A 19,362-nucleotide genomic window follows, 5' to 3' on the forward strand; every position below is an offset into this window, starting at 1 on the left:
ACAAAGGCAGTAATAAAATCAGCGAAAAAACAATTATGAACTCGTAAGAAATACTACGTAATGTAAACAAGAAATGGAATGACGTTTACAAAAACATAACAAACATAATTTCTTATGAATAAGTTTCACATTTGATTTTCAATACAACTACTCTCAACACAAACACATCTTGTGAAATAGTCTGCACATGAAAAATGATAATGCACATATTGTAGAATTAATCTTTTGTGTTTTTGTAAATGAAAAATCGACAACGAACTGCATTTTTATGGTAAAACATGTATTTGAACACCCGAAATTTTCAAGCGCCTTTGAATTAACGTGTTTTGATGATTCTAAACCAATTTCTGTGAAAATAACAGTCTATTATTTTTAATGAGAATCATAGAAATGGTGTTTAAAATACGTGTATTCAAACATGCTTCAAAATTCTCAGACGATTTTGATCAAACTAATGTGTAATTAAACCTGAAATATCTCGAAATGATTTTTTCTTGAATATTTTCCAATATGACATCGATTGTAACAGTGAGTTGAATAAAAAATGGTTCACCCAGCGTATTGACATATATTATCTGAATAACAGGAAACATTAACATGTTAATATTTCGGAAAGAAATTCTCTACGTTTTGTTTTTTATCAGTTTTAATCTTCTAGTTAAATTAACAGTACAATACAGTATTCTCATTTATCTTAGAGTGCCCAACTTTTGTGGTACGCACTGTAGGTATTATTTTGGCAAGTCCGTGTGCTGAAGTTGCAAAAGCAAGTTGCACAAGCGGTATTATATAATAATGGGCGTAACTATGATGAAATTAACTTTTCGTTCAATATCTTTGAAAAGTGATGTCAGGTCTGCTTTTTTTTCGCGAGATGAAAACCGAATACAAATTATCTGATTTACATACCATATAACACTGTATTCCTGCAACTTTTATGACAATAATCTCATGTCTGCAAGTTTTACGTTCAATTCAAACATCTTGCACAACTTTTTTGCAAGCTTTAAATTTTATATCAATGTTTTTCTAAAATTGAAGAAAACTGCGCACACTGATCTAAAAATTCATGAGGCAGCCAAAACAATGCGGACTCTGCAGAAATTTTTTTTTACAGCAAGGTTATCAAGTCGGCTTAGCATTTTTTGGCATGAGGAGAGCATCAATCATTTCACTAATTTTTCTTCCACAAGAGATTTATAGCAATTTCGACGTATATTGTGCCCGGTACAATTATGACAGCCGTTTGGAAAGTTTTTGATAAGTTGCATAACTGTTATAGTTACTCCCGTTTTACATGACGATGTGAAATTTTTTGTAGAGCTTCTAGTGAAACATTAACAAGTTGGTGATTTACTGCACAATTGTTTTAGATGTACTCAAAGCTGTTCTACAGTGATTTTTTCGGTAGTATTGTGAAACTTAACAGTGATAAGTTGCACAATCAATTTTATTATATATTTCTAAATATATCTAACATAAATAACATTTCTATATCAATTGTAAAACATCTTGAGAGTTCAATAAGTTACATTTGCTACTTGGGAAACCATACACACAACAAACCATACATTATTTTCCAGCTTATTAAATTCAAATGAACTGAACGAAATATTTAAAAAAAATTGAACCGCAAATTCAAAATTACCGAAACTAATTAGCAACTTATTAGCAACAAATCATTCATCTATTTGCGTTATAATCGGCGAGAGGTACCTCGCTAAGTTTATGTTCAACCACAAAGAGGTGGTATAAATATTTGACTAGTGTAATTGAACAACACGTGTCATTCCAATTTAAATGAATGCATGGAAAATAGACCCCTGACATTGAATATAACAAAAGTTATCACCGTGTTGCATTAGATAAATCTAAAACAAAGCAATATCTACAATTAAGGAAAAAAAGTAATGTATCTTAACCCCACTACACTGCTAAAAATCGACACCTTTTTAAAAGGTGTTACTCTAAATACATTTCAAGTTCTAGACTTACTAACATATCGAATACGCTTCATTTGTGCTTCAAAATTCAAGCGCATGAAAGTAAAGTGTGTCGTCAAAGGCTCAATCAAATGTTGTCACAAAATAAACAAGAAATCATGAACAAACAGTTGCAGAACGCATTGCAGAAATGGGAAAATAACCAAACTGTCATTTGCTGATACACCGTTTATAAATTCACCATTCAATATTTATTCAAATTTATTTGTAAGACTCATAAAATGTTCGTGTTTTTAGGTAATGGAATTGGAGATTACCAAACAAAATCGTTCAATTCTTCTATTAAGGTCTTGTATCATTCAGCAAAATGAAAATTATTGAAAATTTGAGCTGATAATTTATATTCAATAAAATATATTTATCAAATTATTTCAAAGTTCATATCTAAATGATAACATTTCAGTTATAAATTTGCATCTAGGTATTTGAAATTTTTACCTGACATCTCTGTCTAAAACACATCAGCCCAATGTATCGATTTTCATCAATGTAGGTATGGACTGAAACAGGTTTTAATTTACAAAACCACAAGTCGTTGTTGAAATCATTACAGGACTTCCGGTGGAACTTTCAACGTGTAATGTACGATTCAGACGATCCGTCTACTTCCGTCACCGTCACCGGAACGTCAGCCTCCGTCAAAATTAGTCAAATGAGTTTTCCCTTTGCGCATTCACACGATGCAGCAGAGATCCGGAACGTCAACGTCCGTCAACGGCAAGCTCCGTCAACATTTCTCCGAAAGAATATTTGACGGACTGTGATTATCGCACACATGCACGATTCATATGATTACGGTATTGAGCTGACGTTGGTTATGTATGTATTCGGTGTCAAGATCCCACTCTTAAACAAAATATACCACATAAAAGTAATTAAACTTATCAGTAGATTGGCAAAGTACGCTACGTTGTTGAGTGGAACTGATTGTTTTGTTTTGTCCTCTCTCTAGTTAATTTTGAAAGATATTTACTCGATTAAAAGGTAGGAAAACAACAGATCGATTGGCTTCAAAAGCTCCCAGATTTTGTATTAGTGGAAAAAAATTGTGCGAAACTAAGTTCTTCAAATTCTGCGTGTAAGAAAATGACATGACCGAAAATGACAGGATCGTGTGAATTAGAATGACGGTGACGGAAGAAGCCGGACCGTCTGAATCGTACTTAAGCATATGTAAAAGAAATTACCATCGAAAATTTTGAAATAAATAAAATGAATGAACAATACATGTGCAAGAAAAAAACACAATCGAAATGAAAATACAAAATAAAATTATAATCTAACAATACACGTGCAAGGTGGGCCATTACTGGCTTTAGCCTGTCACGTTAGTGACACAGCAAATAAAAAAAAAACATTTTTAATCCACCTAGTCGTGTAAGGATGCCTTTCTCATATTACTTATATTTCCAAAAATATCATTAGAAGATTCTGTCAAGAAATCAATCTTGAATAGAATAAGGAACTTTCTTTGGGTTTGAACTAACATAAATCTTTTCAATTTGTAAACAGTTATGTCAAGTTAATAAGAGTTTTTCTTTATTTTGCATCGTCGCATTAAATTATTGAACACACATTAAACAGCAACCTATGAGACAATAGGAACTTTTGTTTGAGCCTAAGTTTGTAGAAATCCATTAAATCAACTCTGAGAAAATTCAGTGAGTTTCGTTTCCGAGTTTTTGACCACTACCGGTACTTCTGGAACCGGGAACTCGGAACCAGTATAGCCGAAGTCGGTTCGTTTAGTAAGTAACTAATATAGCCTACAAATTGAATCAGTTTTAAGCCAAATCTAGAAGAATTTTACCCTTTTTTGCATCGTCGCTGACGGTGTCAAATTCAACAGCAACCTATGGGACTACGAGATTTTTTATTTTATGAGTGACATTATTTGACACATACTCACACACTTACACCCACATATACATACTCAGCTCGATGAACTGTGTCAAATGATGTAGAACACTTAACCCTCTGGGCCAATTTTCTTTAGTCAATTTTTCAAATAATTCCATTAACTTTCTTTAGGAGAAAGGCAATAAAAGTACTTTTATAGAAAAGCATCGTTATAATGATCTTGTAGGTACAAATTAAATAAAAGAATTTAAAATGTACATATTTTTCACCTGAAAATATAGATTTAAATGTGGCAACCCTGCACGCTATACGAAATTGAACAAAGCACGCTGCGAACGGAGCAAAGCCGCACGTACCGACGCGTACGAGTTTTGCTTAGCCGTTTTCAATGACGATTCGAATGTTTTGACACTCATTGCCCTTTAATTTCGCAACCGGAAGTCGGATCAGGATGAAATTATACAGTATATTCAAAGACAATGAGAGCTTTGATTTGAATCATGATTCGTGAAAATCGGTTTACCCGTTGAAGTGAATATCACTATTATCGGTGCTTTCAGAAGCGGAAACCGGAGACTAGTAGTCCCAAAGTAGTTTCATATATTCTCTAACCAGGCCCGTGCGCAGGGGGGGGTTTTGGGGGTTTTAACCCCCCCCCATGAAGATTTTTTTTAAAATTAAGTTTCATGAACAATGGAGTACTTATTATATTAAAGTGCAAATAACTTGACAATTCATATTTTTTATCAATTTATAAACTGACATAATTTGAACTCCCCCCCTCCTCCGCTTTCATGATTCCTGCGCACGAGCCTGTCAGAATTCGTTTTACATTGTCAATATAGTGGATGAGGCGCCTTTTCGCCTTTTGGACACCCCCTCTCCCCTTGAAACCACCCCCCCCCCCCCCCATGGATGATTCCTGCGCACGGGCCTGTCTCTAACTAACAATATTTGCCACCTAGAGGAATTTAGCATTAAGTTTCATAAAAATGTGCACCTCGTTTTGCTTTTCGGGGAATTTTTAAACAATTTTAAAATCTTTTATTTGATTCTTAGTTTGTGAAAAACGGTTGTGCGCATTCTTTAATAATTTTTGCACATATTTTCTTGTAATTCCGGAACCGGAATTCGGATCCAAATGAAATTCAAGAAAATTGCATGAGGCTATATTACCTTTCATTTGAATTAGAGTTTATGAAAATCGGTTCAGCCATCTCTGAGAAAATTGAGTGACATTATTTGTCACACACACACACACACACACACACACACACACACACACACACACACACACACACACACACACACACACACACACACACACACACACACACACACACACACACACACACACACACACACACACACACACACACACACACACACACACACACACACACACACACACACACACACACACACACACACACACACATACACACACACATGACACTAGGTTGATTAACACGCAGAGAAAAAAATTGTAAATATAATCAAATTTTGGTTTCTCGCAACGATTTTTTTTTGTTAAAATAGTAACAAAAGAAAATCTTGCTACTTCAAACTACAAAACATGATAAACAATCTTACTCAGTATGTTCACTTGTGCGTTCCTGTCAATTTCTAAACAAACAATTTCACAATAAAATCAATTTGATAAAATTGTTATGAATGAACGAACTCTAAAGTTAAGAATTGTTGCGCTTTAAATTCATAAACTTTTTAGTTGAAATAAATTACCTTAAATTTAGTTATTTCAACTAACGCTTTTGTTTGTTGAAATCATACAATCATAGCATTTTTAAGAATAAAATAATTTCTTTCAAACTAATTTACAAGGTAATTTTTGATACTACATTTATTTCGATTTGTATTCGTTTTAAGATTCTTGAAAAAAACAATTTTGTCGTGAATACGACTTACTTTACTATGGGGTGCCTGTTCAAAATTTACCCTCTGAGAGAGTGTTAAGTTTTTGATCGTGAATATCTCTTGTTGTATCTGACGAATCAACATAATTTTTGCTACATGCCATCGGAAATATGATCACAATTTTATGATAAAATATTCAGTTGTGTGAAATAATCTCCAACAATTCAAAATTAAACTTTTCTGAAATGTTTGTTATAAAAGAGTATCAAAGAGGATAATCCATAAGGCGTGTTTGCCTTCTCGTATTTTTAAAGCTCATAACTCAGTGATCTGTGAAAGGATTCTTATAATCTAACTACCAATAGAATCGAAATTTTTCAACTTAAACGTGTATAGCAAAAGCATTGTAGTATTTCAATAATACACTATTGAAAAACCTGTCTCATTCGACCCATGTCAACACCAGCCAATCAGAACGCGTTCTGAGGAAGAGAACAAAATATCTGCTGTTGTACAACAAATCGTTTGAGAAAAATGTTCCGAACAGTGTTTAATATAGTAGTGAGTTCCACAATTTGGTCCTTCTGAAAGGCAGGAATGAATCCCGTACAGCATCCTGATAGTTTCTTTCAATGAAATGCAAATCCGAAATGAAATAATCGAAATTAAAATTCTATATGCTGCTATTTTCATAGCCGTTAGGACCGCTCATTAATGAAAAAGCTACAAACGAAATGAGATAAAAACAAAACCTCTCAACAAAAATTGGATCAGTTTGGATTCTATCGCCACTGCGAGCAGATGTATTTTGTGTCGTTTGCAAAGCTAGTTTCGCTTCCGACAAGAGCGATTACGTCACAGCTGCCAGTCATTAGCATTAGGAAAAAAACAACGGTGGAGAGCATTGCACAATATCAGCCGTTCTAATGGCTCTAAAAGTTTTCTAAAGAACTATTAGGATTTGTTGTTTGCAAATCGTAGGGAAATATCCTCAGTTTACTACAAATCAAGAACAGTTTGCTTAGATTTGTGCACTTTTCGCTGTGTGAAATTCACAGTAATCGAGATCAAGTGAAGCGTTCTTTGTTTTTGCGAAAAATGTGAAAAAGGGGAATGCGTACATAATTCATACAATTGATATTCGGAAGTGTTAATGAACACGTCAGTTGTTTTCGTATTCACGACATCCAGTTATGTCTCTGACATTACCCACCCGCCTTTTTTAGTGTAAACTACGATTAAACATGGAAAATCTTCAGAAATGTGTGAAATTGGGTAAGGTTAGGTTTTTTTTCGGATCAACATTTTTTTAAACAAAAACCAGTGTAATGTTAATTTCTCGAGTACTAGAATGTATAGCAATCGAGTAGTATTTATTTTGGATGCTTTATTTGTTATTTCCAGGCATTTGAAAAATGGTATTGAACCAAGTTTAATGCTCCATTCTAAATAAACGTTAGTTTTCGGACAATAAATTAAGATCAACATTACCACCTCAGAGTAAAAACTTTTTCTTCAACTTCTACTATGATTTTTCAAATGAATTTGCCCGTTTTCAAAAGAAATCGTTGAAAAGGTGGAGTAATTAGAAATTTTCCTACCGATTTGACAGCTCTTGCTGAAAGTATCATCTCTAAACAAGCAGCGCCTCTACATTTCAGTTTTGCGACAATATGCCAATAGAGATCCTACATCAAATTTGTTATGTAATTTTAGCAATTTTTAAAAATATTCAACAACAACAATTCAAGTGTATGTATTGATAATTAACAGTACATACACTTGAATTGTTGAAAACCCTCTATGAAATGGAAGAAGCAGATAAAATTTCACTCATGAAACGCGTACAAACTTTATCCGCGGGCGAAAAAAAGCCCGGGTTTATTCGCGCGGGAAGAAAATGCTTTGGTTACAAGAAATAAAACTATTACGGTTCATTTAAACGGTAAAGTTAGTTGTATCTTAACACAAATAAAATCATAGATAAATCGAACCAGTGTTTTTTTTTTTATTTGAAGATATAGCTGGATTCAATCAACAAGGACATGGTTGATAAAATTTACTCAACTTTGGTGTACATGTAATAAATAGTTAGTTAATTTTACGCTGGAAAAAATATATTTTTCGTTTGGTTCTACCAAATGATTTAAATCAAACAGAGATTATTGTTGATGTTGAAGGGAGAAATTGGTTTGTAACAATCATGATCTAACTTGAAATGAACAGAAAACTGTTTTGTTATTTTAAACATGCTCAATTTCTCTGCGTGAAGAAGGGCTTTTTCTCTAAATGGTATCTACATATGAAACATTATTTCCGAAGAACACATCTGACGTTAACAAAAAAAAAAGGCGGGTGGGTAATGTCAGAGACATAACTGGATGTCGTGAATACGAAAACAACTGACGTGTTCCTTAACACTTCCGAATATCAATTGTATGAATTATGCACGCATTCCCCTTTTTCACATTTTTCGCAAAAACAAAGAACGCTTCACTTGATCTCGATTACTGTGAATTTCACACAGCGAAAAGTGCACAAATCTAAGCAAACTGTTCTTGATTTGCAGTAAACTGAGGATATTTCCCTACGATTTGCAAACAACAAATCCTAATAGTTCTTTAGAAAACTTTTAGAGCCATTAGAACGGCTGATATTGTGCAATGCTCTCCACCGTTGTTTTTTCCCTAATGCTAATGACTGGCAGCTGTGACGTAATCGCTCTTGTCGAAAGCGTGCAGACGACACAAAACACATCTGCTCGCAGTGGCGATAGAATCCAAACTGATTGAATTTTTGTTAAGAGATTTCCTTTTATGTGATTTCTTTTGTGGCTTTTTCACTAATGGGCGGTCCTAACGGCTATAAAAATAGCCGCATACAGAATTTTATTGTCGATTATTTCATTTCGGATTTGCATAATTTATTGAAAGAAACTATCAATATGCTGTAGGGATTCGTTTCTAGCATTCACAAGGACCAAATTGAGGAACTCACTGCGATATTCACCACTTTTCGGAACATTTTTCCCGGACGATTTGTTGTACAGCAGCAGATATTTTGTTCTCTTCCTTAGAACGCGTTCTGATTGGCTGGTGTTGACATGGAGCAAATGAGACAGGTTTTTCAATAGTGTACTATTGAAATACTTCAATGCTTTTGCTATACACGTTTAAATTGAAAAATTTCGATTCTATTGGTAGTTAGATTATATAAATCCTTTCACAGATCACTGAGCTATGAGCTTTAAAAATACGAGAAAGGCAAACGCGCCTTATGAATTATCCTCTTTGATACTCGTTTATACCAAACATTTCAGAAAAGTTTAATTTTGAATTATTTGAGACTATGTCACAAAACTGAAAATTTTATCATAAAATTGTGATCATATTTCCATGTCGGCATGTCGCAAGTATTATGTTGATTCATTAGATACAACAATAGATATTCACGACCAGAAACTTATCACTCTCTCAGAGGGTAAATTTTGAAAAGGCACCCCATAGTAAAGTAAGTCGTATTCACGACAAAAATGGGTTGTGTAGAGGTACAGTAAAGTAAATTCCGCATAATTCTTTAGGAGTATTATTATGGTTTTAAGAAGAACCGAATAGAAGTCTGGCATAGAGAACTGGACCCTGAGTTCAAGACCTAAATTTAGATCCAATAACAGACTCAGAATCCAGTTTCAGTCGCTGCTGGTACTCGCCTTGATGGCCAGCAAGCGAATGAGAGATGCGACCTGAGCGTTTGAGGTTTTTAACCACGCAGAAGGTGCATTCTCCGTCGCCGCTAGTTAACTCCCGCTGCTGCTGCTGGTTAAGGTCCTCTCGCCTCGATGGCCAGCCAAGCGAATGAGAGATGCGACCTGCGACCACGCAGAAGGTGCATTCTCCGTCGCTGCTGGTTGATGATTCCACTCCCACGACGTCTGCTTCCATCGAACGCACGAAAAGAAATGATCGATTTTCGACCACGGTTCCCCTTTTATACGCATTAAGTTGAAGATATGTGCCTGACTGCCTCAAAATCGTCGTCCTTGCGCGAAAAACCCAAGCGAAAGTAAAGAGTTTTCCGCGTTGTTTTCAAATTTTAAGAAAACTTAATTTTTGAGTTGTTTGTGGTTATCGCACACTGTTCAAAATATTATCCTGAATTCCTGATCATATTTTTGATGAAATGGTGAAAGAATTATGTTGCTACCATTAATACAAGTCGAGATATTCACGATTAAGTTCTGCCCATTCTTCCATATGGCTAATTTTGAAAAGGCGCCCCATAGTAAAGTAAGTCGTATTCACGACAAAACAATCAATCATTTTACACTTAGCTTCCATTAACAAACAAACCAATTATCATATTTACAATGATCTTCAACGTTTAAATGGTACTTCAAAGCAGAAATTCGTTCTCCGCCTCTTTTCACCTTCGGAGTTGTAGATCATTAAAGGTTCCTTTTATTCACACTACTCGGGGTTTTCCCCAAACCGTTGTTCGTTGACAGAATTATATTTTTACCAGTAGCAGGTACATTTTAACCCATTGTTCACATATCCTACCCGTGTGAAGGATCTGCCCTCCCATCAAACCAGCACGGCATCCAGATGAGTCCATCGCCTCAATGCACAGCCCATCAGTCAGTCAGCCGAGCAACTTCAGTGTGTGTGATTTCTGTCACAAAAGCTTACCGATCCTCACACACACCAGCAGCAGAGCAACGATGATCATTCATGATCCGCCTCGGTCTGGAGAGGCTAATCGCAGCATCATTATGCTGCTCGTCCGAGTGCGGACCGCAGTCGTAGTCGGAGAGTGTAAAGCAAAAGTTGTGTTTTTTTTTGTCCGAAAGCAGCCACCAAACGCGATTACCCCCGGCGGCCTACTACTGGTGTGTCCTGTGTTGACGATCGTGTGACGAAACAGTGTCTCACGGCCGACCTGCTCGTTAGGGCCGTGTCCGGCCAACTCTAGAAATTGTGTTTGTTGATTAGTTTATTATCAGTGGTAAGTACCCGCATGCAATAATCGGGATGATTATGTGGTTGAGACAGACCGACAGTGGATTGAAATCAAATGTTCGTGTCTGTGTGTGTGTGTGTGCTTGAAATGCGTTCCTTTATCAAGACGATCAACTTTATTTATTTAATGCTCATCTGTTTATGTTTTCTCTTCCCGCATCGGTTCATCCCGCGCGCGTTTTGTAGGAAGATGTGAACAACTGAGACTCGATCGAGAGAGAGAGTGTATCAACGAAAAGTGGTGCCTATCAACGTGACCGTAATTTTCCGTAATGTTGTCCTTGCTGGTTCGTTGGCCGACCCGTCGACGAGGCCGGTCATGGAGTCACGATGTCCTATTTCCTGCCAGTTTAGTGCTAATGGTGTTGGTTGTGAAAATCGGTGTGATTCATGGCCGCACGAAACGAGAGTACTCAGTGGATGAGTTACTGCACCGTACGTTCCCCGTTGGCATCTCGGGGGATATCGATATGGATCCATGCAAATCCAGTAGTTTTATGGGTGATATTGCGATGCCCAATACAAACTATGAAAGTGAATTCCACAAACAAAGACTGAAGGAACAGGCCGTGGAAGCGGAAAAACTTCACAAGCAAATCATCTACGAAGGTCTGCAGGTGGAGGAGGAAGGTCTGATCCGGCCGCCACCTGTTTCATTCGGAGATCGTCCGTTGAAACCGAACGGCGCTGACAAAGCATCGAACGAACGACCGAGCAGGGTCGATGATGAAAATAGCAAATCCAAGAAAAGACATCACAAACATCGACCTCAAAAGCACAATCCGGACAAAACGAGAAGTGCACAAGTGCAGAATCCCAGGGTGAAAAGACCTACTTATAGTAGCAAACAAACAAATCGTCTGAAATCGGAGTTAGGCAAACACAGTCTTTCTCACACTGATAGCAGCCTGATAAAGCAACGCGAACTGGTGCGGGTTGAAAGTAGAGTACATCCAACCGGTAAAGTAAACACACCGCGTAAGGTGCGGCGACGGTACGGAGGCAGACGGAAAGATCGCCCGCATCATCGAGCGACGCGGGCGGCCACGGCAAAGAAGGAACGAATCTGGGACTACGGTGTGATCCCGTACGAGATCGACGGTAATTTCAGTGGCTTGCACAAAGCTTTGTTCAAACAGGCGATGCGCCATTGGGAAAACTATACCTGCATCAAATTTGTCGAACGGGACCCGACGGAACACGCAAACTTCATTGTGTTTACCGAGCGGCCGTGCGGGTGCTGTTCGTTCGTGGGAAAACGTGGCAACGGACCGCAAGCGATCTCGATCGGAAAGAACTGCGACAAGTTTGGGATCGTCGTGCACGAGCTCGGTCACGTGGTAGGCTTTTGGCACGAACACACCCGACCCGATCGGGAGGATCACGTGGTGATCGAGAAGCAAAACATCATGATCGGCCAGGAGTACAACTTCAACAAACTAACCGAGGACGAGGTGAACTCGCTTGGTCAACCGTACGATTATTTTTCGATCATGCACTACGCGAGGAACACGTTTTCCCGGGGTACCTACCTGGATACGATTCTTCCGATCGATATTCCCGGTCAGAAACGTCCGGAAATCGGTCAACGGTTGCGGCTCAGCGAAGGCGATATCACCCAGGCCAATCTGCTGTACAAATGTATGAAGTGTGGCCGCACGTTTCAGGATCATTCGGGCGCATTTACGTCCCCCAGTTACCACTCGAAAACACCACCGAACGAACCGGAACGGTGCGAGTGGCGCATAACGGCAACCCATGGGGAGCAAATCGTACTGAACATCACGGATCTCGACATCCACAAATCGGAAAATTGTCGAACGGATTATTTGGAAATACGCGACGGTTACTGGTACAAATCTCCTCTGCTGGGGCGACTTTGTGGATCCAAGCGGAACAACAATCTGGTCATTTCGAGTGGTAATCGAATGATGTTGACCTACGTGACCAGCTACCGGCAGATGAGTATGCGTGGTTTTGCCGCTCAGTACGAAGCCATCTGCGGCGGTGATATCTATCTGGAACTCGGAGGACGTCTGGAATCACCCAACTATCCGGCGGACTATCTTCCGAACAAGGAATGCATTTGGCGGATTACAGTTCCCAAAGATTATCAGGTGGCGCTAAAGTTTCAATCGTTCGAAGTCGAGAACCACGATAGCTGTGCGTACGATTACGTGGAAGTACGCGACGGCCACTCGCCGGAATCCAGAGAAATTGGCACCTTCTGTGGGTACAAAATACCACCCGATATGCGATCTTCGTCCAACAAAATGTTCGTGAAGTTCGTTTCGGACGGTTCGGTTCAGAAAGCCGGTTTCCTGGCTACGATCATGAGGGAGGTCGACGAATGCGAACGAAAGGATCACAGCTGTGAGCACGAGTGCATCAATACCCTCGGTGGGTACGAGTGCGGCTGTGAAATCGGCTACGAACTACACAGCGATCGGAAGTCATGCGAAAAAGCTTGCGGAGGCGTCCTAACGGCAAAAAGTGGCACCGTCCTTTCGCCATCCTTCCCGAAGGAATACCCAGCGATGAAGGACTGCGTGTGGGAGATTGTCGCTTCGCCGCAACACAAAATTACCTTGAACTTCACCCACTTCGATTTGGAAGGTAACACCTTTTACCAATCGTCGGAATGCGACTACGACGCCGTTAGCGTCTATTCCAAGATAAACGACGAAGCTATGAAACGGCACGGAACGTTCTGCGGATCGAAACTGCCTCCGACCGTTACCTCCGAAAGTAACGTGCTTCGGGTGGAATTTCGTTCGGATAAAACCGTTCAGAAGACCGGATTCGCTGCCGTGTACTTCTCGGACGTGGACGAATGTGCCGTGAACAATGGCGGCTGTCAGCATGAGTGCAAGAACACGGTCGGTTCGTTTGTGTGTCACTGTCGGAACGGTTATCTACTGCATGAGAACGGGCACGATTGCAAGGAAGGTGGATGCAAGTACGAAATAACCGTGCCGAGTGGTCAAATCTATAGCCCGAACTATCCGGATAACTATCCGTCGAAGAAGGATTGCATATGGCACTTTGCAACGGCTCCGGGTCACCGTATCAAGCTGATTTTCAACGTGTTCGATGTGGAACTGCATCAGGAGTGCGCGTACGATCACATTGTCGTGTACGACGGTGATTCCCAGGAAAGTCACACGCTGGGACGGTTCTGTGGTGCCAAGACTCCACATCCGATCTCGTCGACCTCGAACGAAATGTACATGGTGTTCAAGACGGATTCCAGCGTTCAGCGGAAGGGATTTCTGGCCACTCACACTACGGCATGCGGTGGACACTTGCAAGCCACGGCGGACATCAATCACATTTACTCGCATGTCGGGTACGGTGTCGGAACGTACGACAATGGAGCCGATTGCGAGTGGACTATCGAAGCGGATTCCGGTCGTAAGGTTCAACTGACTTTCCTATCGTTCGATCTGGAAGAGGAAGGACACTGTTCGTACGACTATGTTGAAATTGGAAGCGGTTTTGACGACACGAGCGGTCAACTGCACGGTAAGTACTGTGGAAACAGTATGCCTCCGGAAATTATCTCGATGAGTGAGGTAGTCGTGATTCGGTTCCGCTCGGACGATACGGTCGGATTCAAGGGCTTCTCGGCATCGTACGTGGCCATCAGTCCGTTCGACGATGAACTTTCGACGGACGAGGAAGCCTCGGAGAGTACCGAGTTGGCGGCACCGTTTCCGGGTTCACTGAAGAATATGTTCATCAGCTACAATGAAGACGATGACGACGAGGACGACGATTACGAAGTGTATCACGGGCGGCGAGTGAACAGCAAGGTGCGGTTAGGGGTTCGCAACGAGATTAGCTCGGCACAGACTGCCGATTGAGCGAGTGTGCTGCTGGTCGTCTTTAGTTTCAATCCGTCAATTGTGATTTTATTTTAGTTTGATTAAACATGGAGAGAAAGAAAAAAAAACAAAACTTCAACCGAGTGCCTGTTCATTTTGCGAAACATACGATTGTAGTGCGAATTGCAAGAATGATCTAGTTCCTGGATTATTTTAACTGATAGTTTAGCTATAATTTCATATTTAATGACAATGATCTGAACAACTATAGGACATGCAATAACATAGACTGAAATAGCTGTAAATAAAATAGATGATTTCATTCTTCTTGATGCATGAACAATAAGACGAGAAAACGGTGTGGAGTTCCTAACGTACTTGAAAGAATAGCCATTGCTTAGAAGAACCTCTTTCTTATGTCATTCTTGATGGAACAATTGAAAGCATCGATACCAAATTGTTACAATCGATTTGGTGGATTTTTGTTAGACTGGGTTCTTTCTACTCAGAGCATACCAAGTGTCAACTAATAAAAGTTATCTGTTTTACTAGTATTTCAAAAATACGTTTTGCTTAAAAAGTACAAACTAAAGCCAATGTTTTTCAGCAATGCATTAGTGAAAGTTGCACTGACCGGTCATTTTTTTCAAAAATCTGTGATCGAACCAAGAATCATTCAAAAATCCAATTCGAATCCGACCCGAGCCCGACGAATGTTTGTCGAGTTTCGATTTGGTTTTTCGGGTATATTCATTGGGAAATTCTTTCTTTTTTGCTCGTCATATTTTGAAACGACACCCACATTGCTTTTTTGTAAGTTATAATCTTTACATGCATTATTTTTTTGTAAGTTATAGTAATACATATATAACTTGCGTTACTTTTCGTAAGTTATAGACATTACGAAGAGTTACATGCATTAATTTTTTAAATTTATAGGTGCTACGAAGCGTTACGTGAGTTACTTTTTCGTAAGTTATAGGCGTAACATTTTTAAGATATGGTATATGGACGGTCATCGATTTTTTTCGGTGAAAATAATAACCAATCGGTGCATTTAACCGGACGTTTCGACATACTAAGGTGTTCGGTCATCCTCAGCGGCTATCTAAAAACATATATTTGTCAAGTAAGTTAATTCTAAACATTGAATTTTAACACTTAACTTACATGCTAATGACGTCTACACTACAACACTTCACATTTTCAACTGTCTTGTCTTTGGCGCTCTCTCTGTCTCTTATCTGTTTTGACTGTATAGAGGTTTTTAATTTTGTCAACTAGTCAGTTGTATGGTGATCTAAACTTTATCGAATCTCGTTGAAGGTTAAACGTGTTCGAATCTCCTCTAATTTTTATATAGAACATCTCAGCTGTTAAACGTGTGTCAGTTCTTTGTACTAGAGATGGTCGGGTATAGAAATTCTTATACCCGAACCCGACCCGTACCCGATAAAAAATAAAAAATTTACCCGTTTACGATTTAAAATTACCTGTACCCGTACCCGACCCGAATGAGTAGTAAAAATTTTACCAAAATTCAGGATGGAAAAAATAAAGTGTTTTAGATAGCGAGCCGTATCAGGCTCTAGTTGGTAAGTAAAATGCATTAAAATGCTTGTTTACATTTAAACATATAAATACACTCAACCTTATTATATTTTTTCGAAATAGCACTAGATCTAGATTTAAATACGTCTGATTGTCTGATGCCTTGGAAAATCACATTATTAAATTATGTTAAGACCGTATAGACATAGACATTTTTAAGATAAACCTTATTTACAAGTTTTCATTGCATGAACTGGCTTAAAATCTTTTCTAAATGCTAGAACTTTATTGTATAGTCTTTATTTCAAGTCATTGTCTGTTTTGTAGCAGCGAGTTTCTGTAGTAAGCAGTTATTTTTGTTTTGGCATTAAAAATGCCTTACTCTTCACTATATGGGGCCGGGTGTCAATTAAAAGTTTCAAAAATAGTCGCGTAACCTTTTTGTGTCATAATTTTGAACGTTAATAACTCGGTCATTTGTTGATGGATTGTTATAATTTAACAACCAATCGATTCGGAAACTTTTAACTTAAACATGTATGACGACGTCGTTTCAGTATTTCAATAGCATACTATTGAAAAAATGGTTGGAATCGACCTATGTTTTCATCCACCAATCCCTGTTGTACAAAATGACGTCAACTTCTTGTTCGGCATAGGAGGCTTTGCGTCATGCATAAAAAACACCGCATCGTTCTGCGTAGTATGAAGAGAAATCTATAAATATAGGCTGCACAATATTTCTTTGCCTAGTTGATGTTTGACTGTGATGAAACAAGTAGCTCGTCCAGTGAGCTGATGACTGGATTGTATATGCGTTCACTTGCTGGATTGTCGCTTTTGCATTATGTGTTGGTGAAATTTCCTGTTGTCTGTGCAACACCGTGTTTGCTTGAGTATCTTATTTATCATCTAGCTATTGAAGAACCGAATCAGCGTGGTTACCGATTCTTTTGAAATATTCCATGTATTTAGCAAATTTTTGGTCGATTTTGCCATTAAAAATACCTTACACTTCGCTTCCCGAGGCTGGGTTTCAATTTAAAACATGCAAAACTAATCGCGCAACATTTTTCAGTCATAATTTTGAACGTCTATAACTCAGTCATTTGTTGAAGGATTTAAATAATTTAACAATCAATCGATTCGAAAACATTTAACTCAAACTTATGAGGTAACCTCATTTAAATATTTCAATTGCATGCCAATTGAAAAATTGGTTTGAATTGAGTATTTTATTTTGGTTCTCTGGTAACTATCAGGTCAATTTAGAATTATCGGCGATAGATTTTTCCGATCTAATTTGCAGCGCTTGTTCCTCGATGATTTGTTAATGGATTTTCCTAATTTAAATGATTCCAAAGCTTCAATATTGTAAGATTAAAAATGTTTTAATTTGTCAACGGATCGGTTTGCATACTTAAATCTCCATTCCCATACGAACAAAACGTGACAATGTGACTGAACAAGTTGTTGTCCCACCAGGAATTAAACGCTTCAAAAAATTCAAAATTAAATTCTGAAACTTATCTAAAAGCGGCCTTCTCGGTTCAGTAGTATAAATGAGTTCCACAGGCTCACATATACAGTACAATTAGATGCAATAGTATCAAAGATAAACTCAAGGTAAGTTTACCTGCGATTTTACATGTATCGTTTGAATAGGAACTCTCGTAGAATTTGGTTAACCGCTAGTTTCAGTTTAATTATTATTTGCTTCAAAACAATAAGCATCTGATGGCTACACGCGTTGTAACTATGACAATGTTCATTCATGTGTTAATAACATCAAGTTACAATATGAACAAAATTTTGGAATTTTGTTGCGTATCCATTCCGTATATTCCTAATATGCCAAAGCGAAAATCAATGTAAGTAACTAAATATTTTATGCGGACTGTTTCACATGTTTTCTTCCTCGTATTGTTGCCTTATTATTTACCGACACTTTCCGAAAATTATCGACGATTTTGAAGGATTAATAAAATTACACCATTACTCAGATTACTGGTACAACATACTTTTGGATCAATTAACTGTATATAAAATTAATAAGTCCACCTAGTGAACGACCATTAATAGGCTGAAACTGGGGGTAAATAAACGATATAAATCAAATCAAATTAATAAGTTTGTACGTTTCTCGAAAATTATCATCATAAAATAAAATAGTTTCATTTGTTCAGGTTTAAATTTTTAGGTTGTTTGTATCTAAAATTGAGCTTTCAAGTAACTTTGAAGTGTAGTGAAGTTTAGTGTATCATCATCATTATCATCTTTATTTTGTATTTATTATGAAGACTCTAGAAACGTTTCATTTTTAATGTTATTGTACTCGGTCGTGTCTTGAATACAACCCTTTAATTTTTTCATTTTATTGTTGATTTTTGCCTTTCTCATATAGAAAGGTTATGCAATCACTGTGAAAACCGACTTTTGAACCGAGGCCCGGAGGGCCGAGTGTCATATACCATTCGATTCAGTTCGTCGAGTACGCAAAATGTCTGTGTGTGTGTGTGTGTATGTGCGTATGTGTGTATGTAACGTTTTTTTGCACTAACTTTTCTCGGAGATGGCAGAACCGATTTTCACAAACTTAGATTCAGATGAAAGGAATTGAGGTCCCATACAAAATTCCTGAATATTATTTGGATCCGACTTCCGGTTCGGGAGTTATGGGGTAAACTGTGCAAAAAAAGAAAATATGTGTTCTAACTTTTCTCATAGATGCCGCGACCGATTTTCACAAACTTAGGTCCTGTGGTCCCATGCGTTATTCCTGAATTTCATGCGGGTCCGACTTCCGGATCCGGAAATATAGGGTAAAGTGTGTTGAAAATACACTATAATACAATACACCATCACTGAAAATGGGGAAAAATCTTAAAAAAAATTCTAAATCGACCTCAAATCTTTTCCAATTTGATGGTTTTTATCATTAGACGGTCAAACAAACTGATTTCGGTTATTCTTTTAAGAATCGAAGAAATTTTTTTTTGCCTTCCTCATATAGAAAGGTTATGCAATCACTGTGAAAACCGACGTTTGAACCAAGGCCCGGAGGGCCGAGTGTCATATACCATTCGACTCAGTTCGTCGAGTACGCAAAATGTCTGTGTGTGTATGTGCGTATGTGTGTATGTAACGTTTTTTGCACTAACTTTATGGGGTAAAATGTGCAAAAAAAAAGAAAATATGTGTTCTAACTTTTCTCATAGATGGCGCGAC

General features: G+C 38.1%; 2 protein-coding genes across 6 annotated transcripts in view; one reads left to right on the forward strand and one right to left on the reverse strand.

Annotated features, from left to right (window-relative positions):
- The window catches only part of LOC131438976 (potassium voltage-gated channel subfamily H member 6), a 422,022-nt gene that overhangs the window by 272,696 nt on the left and 129,964 nt on the right, over nucleotides 1–19,362 (reverse strand). The window lies entirely within an intron of this gene.
- Nucleotides 10,535–14,939, forward strand: LOC131438977 (protein tolkin-like). Its single transcript, XM_058609425.1, has 2 exons — nucleotides 10,535–10,742; nucleotides 10,943–14,939. Exon 2 carries the CDS (start codon nucleotides 11,029–11,031, stop codon nucleotides 14,620–14,622), a length of 3,594 nt encoding a protein of 1,197 aa, XP_058465408.1. The 5' UTR covers nucleotides 10,535–10,742; nucleotides 10,943–11,028; the 3' UTR covers nucleotides 14,623–14,939.

The sequence above is a fragment of the Malaya genurostris genome, chromosome 3, assembly GCF_030247185.1.
Source record: "Malaya genurostris strain Urasoe2022 chromosome 3, Malgen_1.1, whole genome shotgun sequence".
Lineage (NCBI taxonomy): Eukaryota > Metazoa > Arthropoda > Insecta > Diptera > Culicidae > Malaya > Malaya genurostris.

Excerpts from the sequence above, each read along its gene's own strand:
- LOC131438977 (XM_058609425.1), top strand. The coding sequence starts at position 11,029 with ATGTTGTCCTTGCTGGTTCGTTGGCCGACCCGTCGACGAGGCCGGTCA.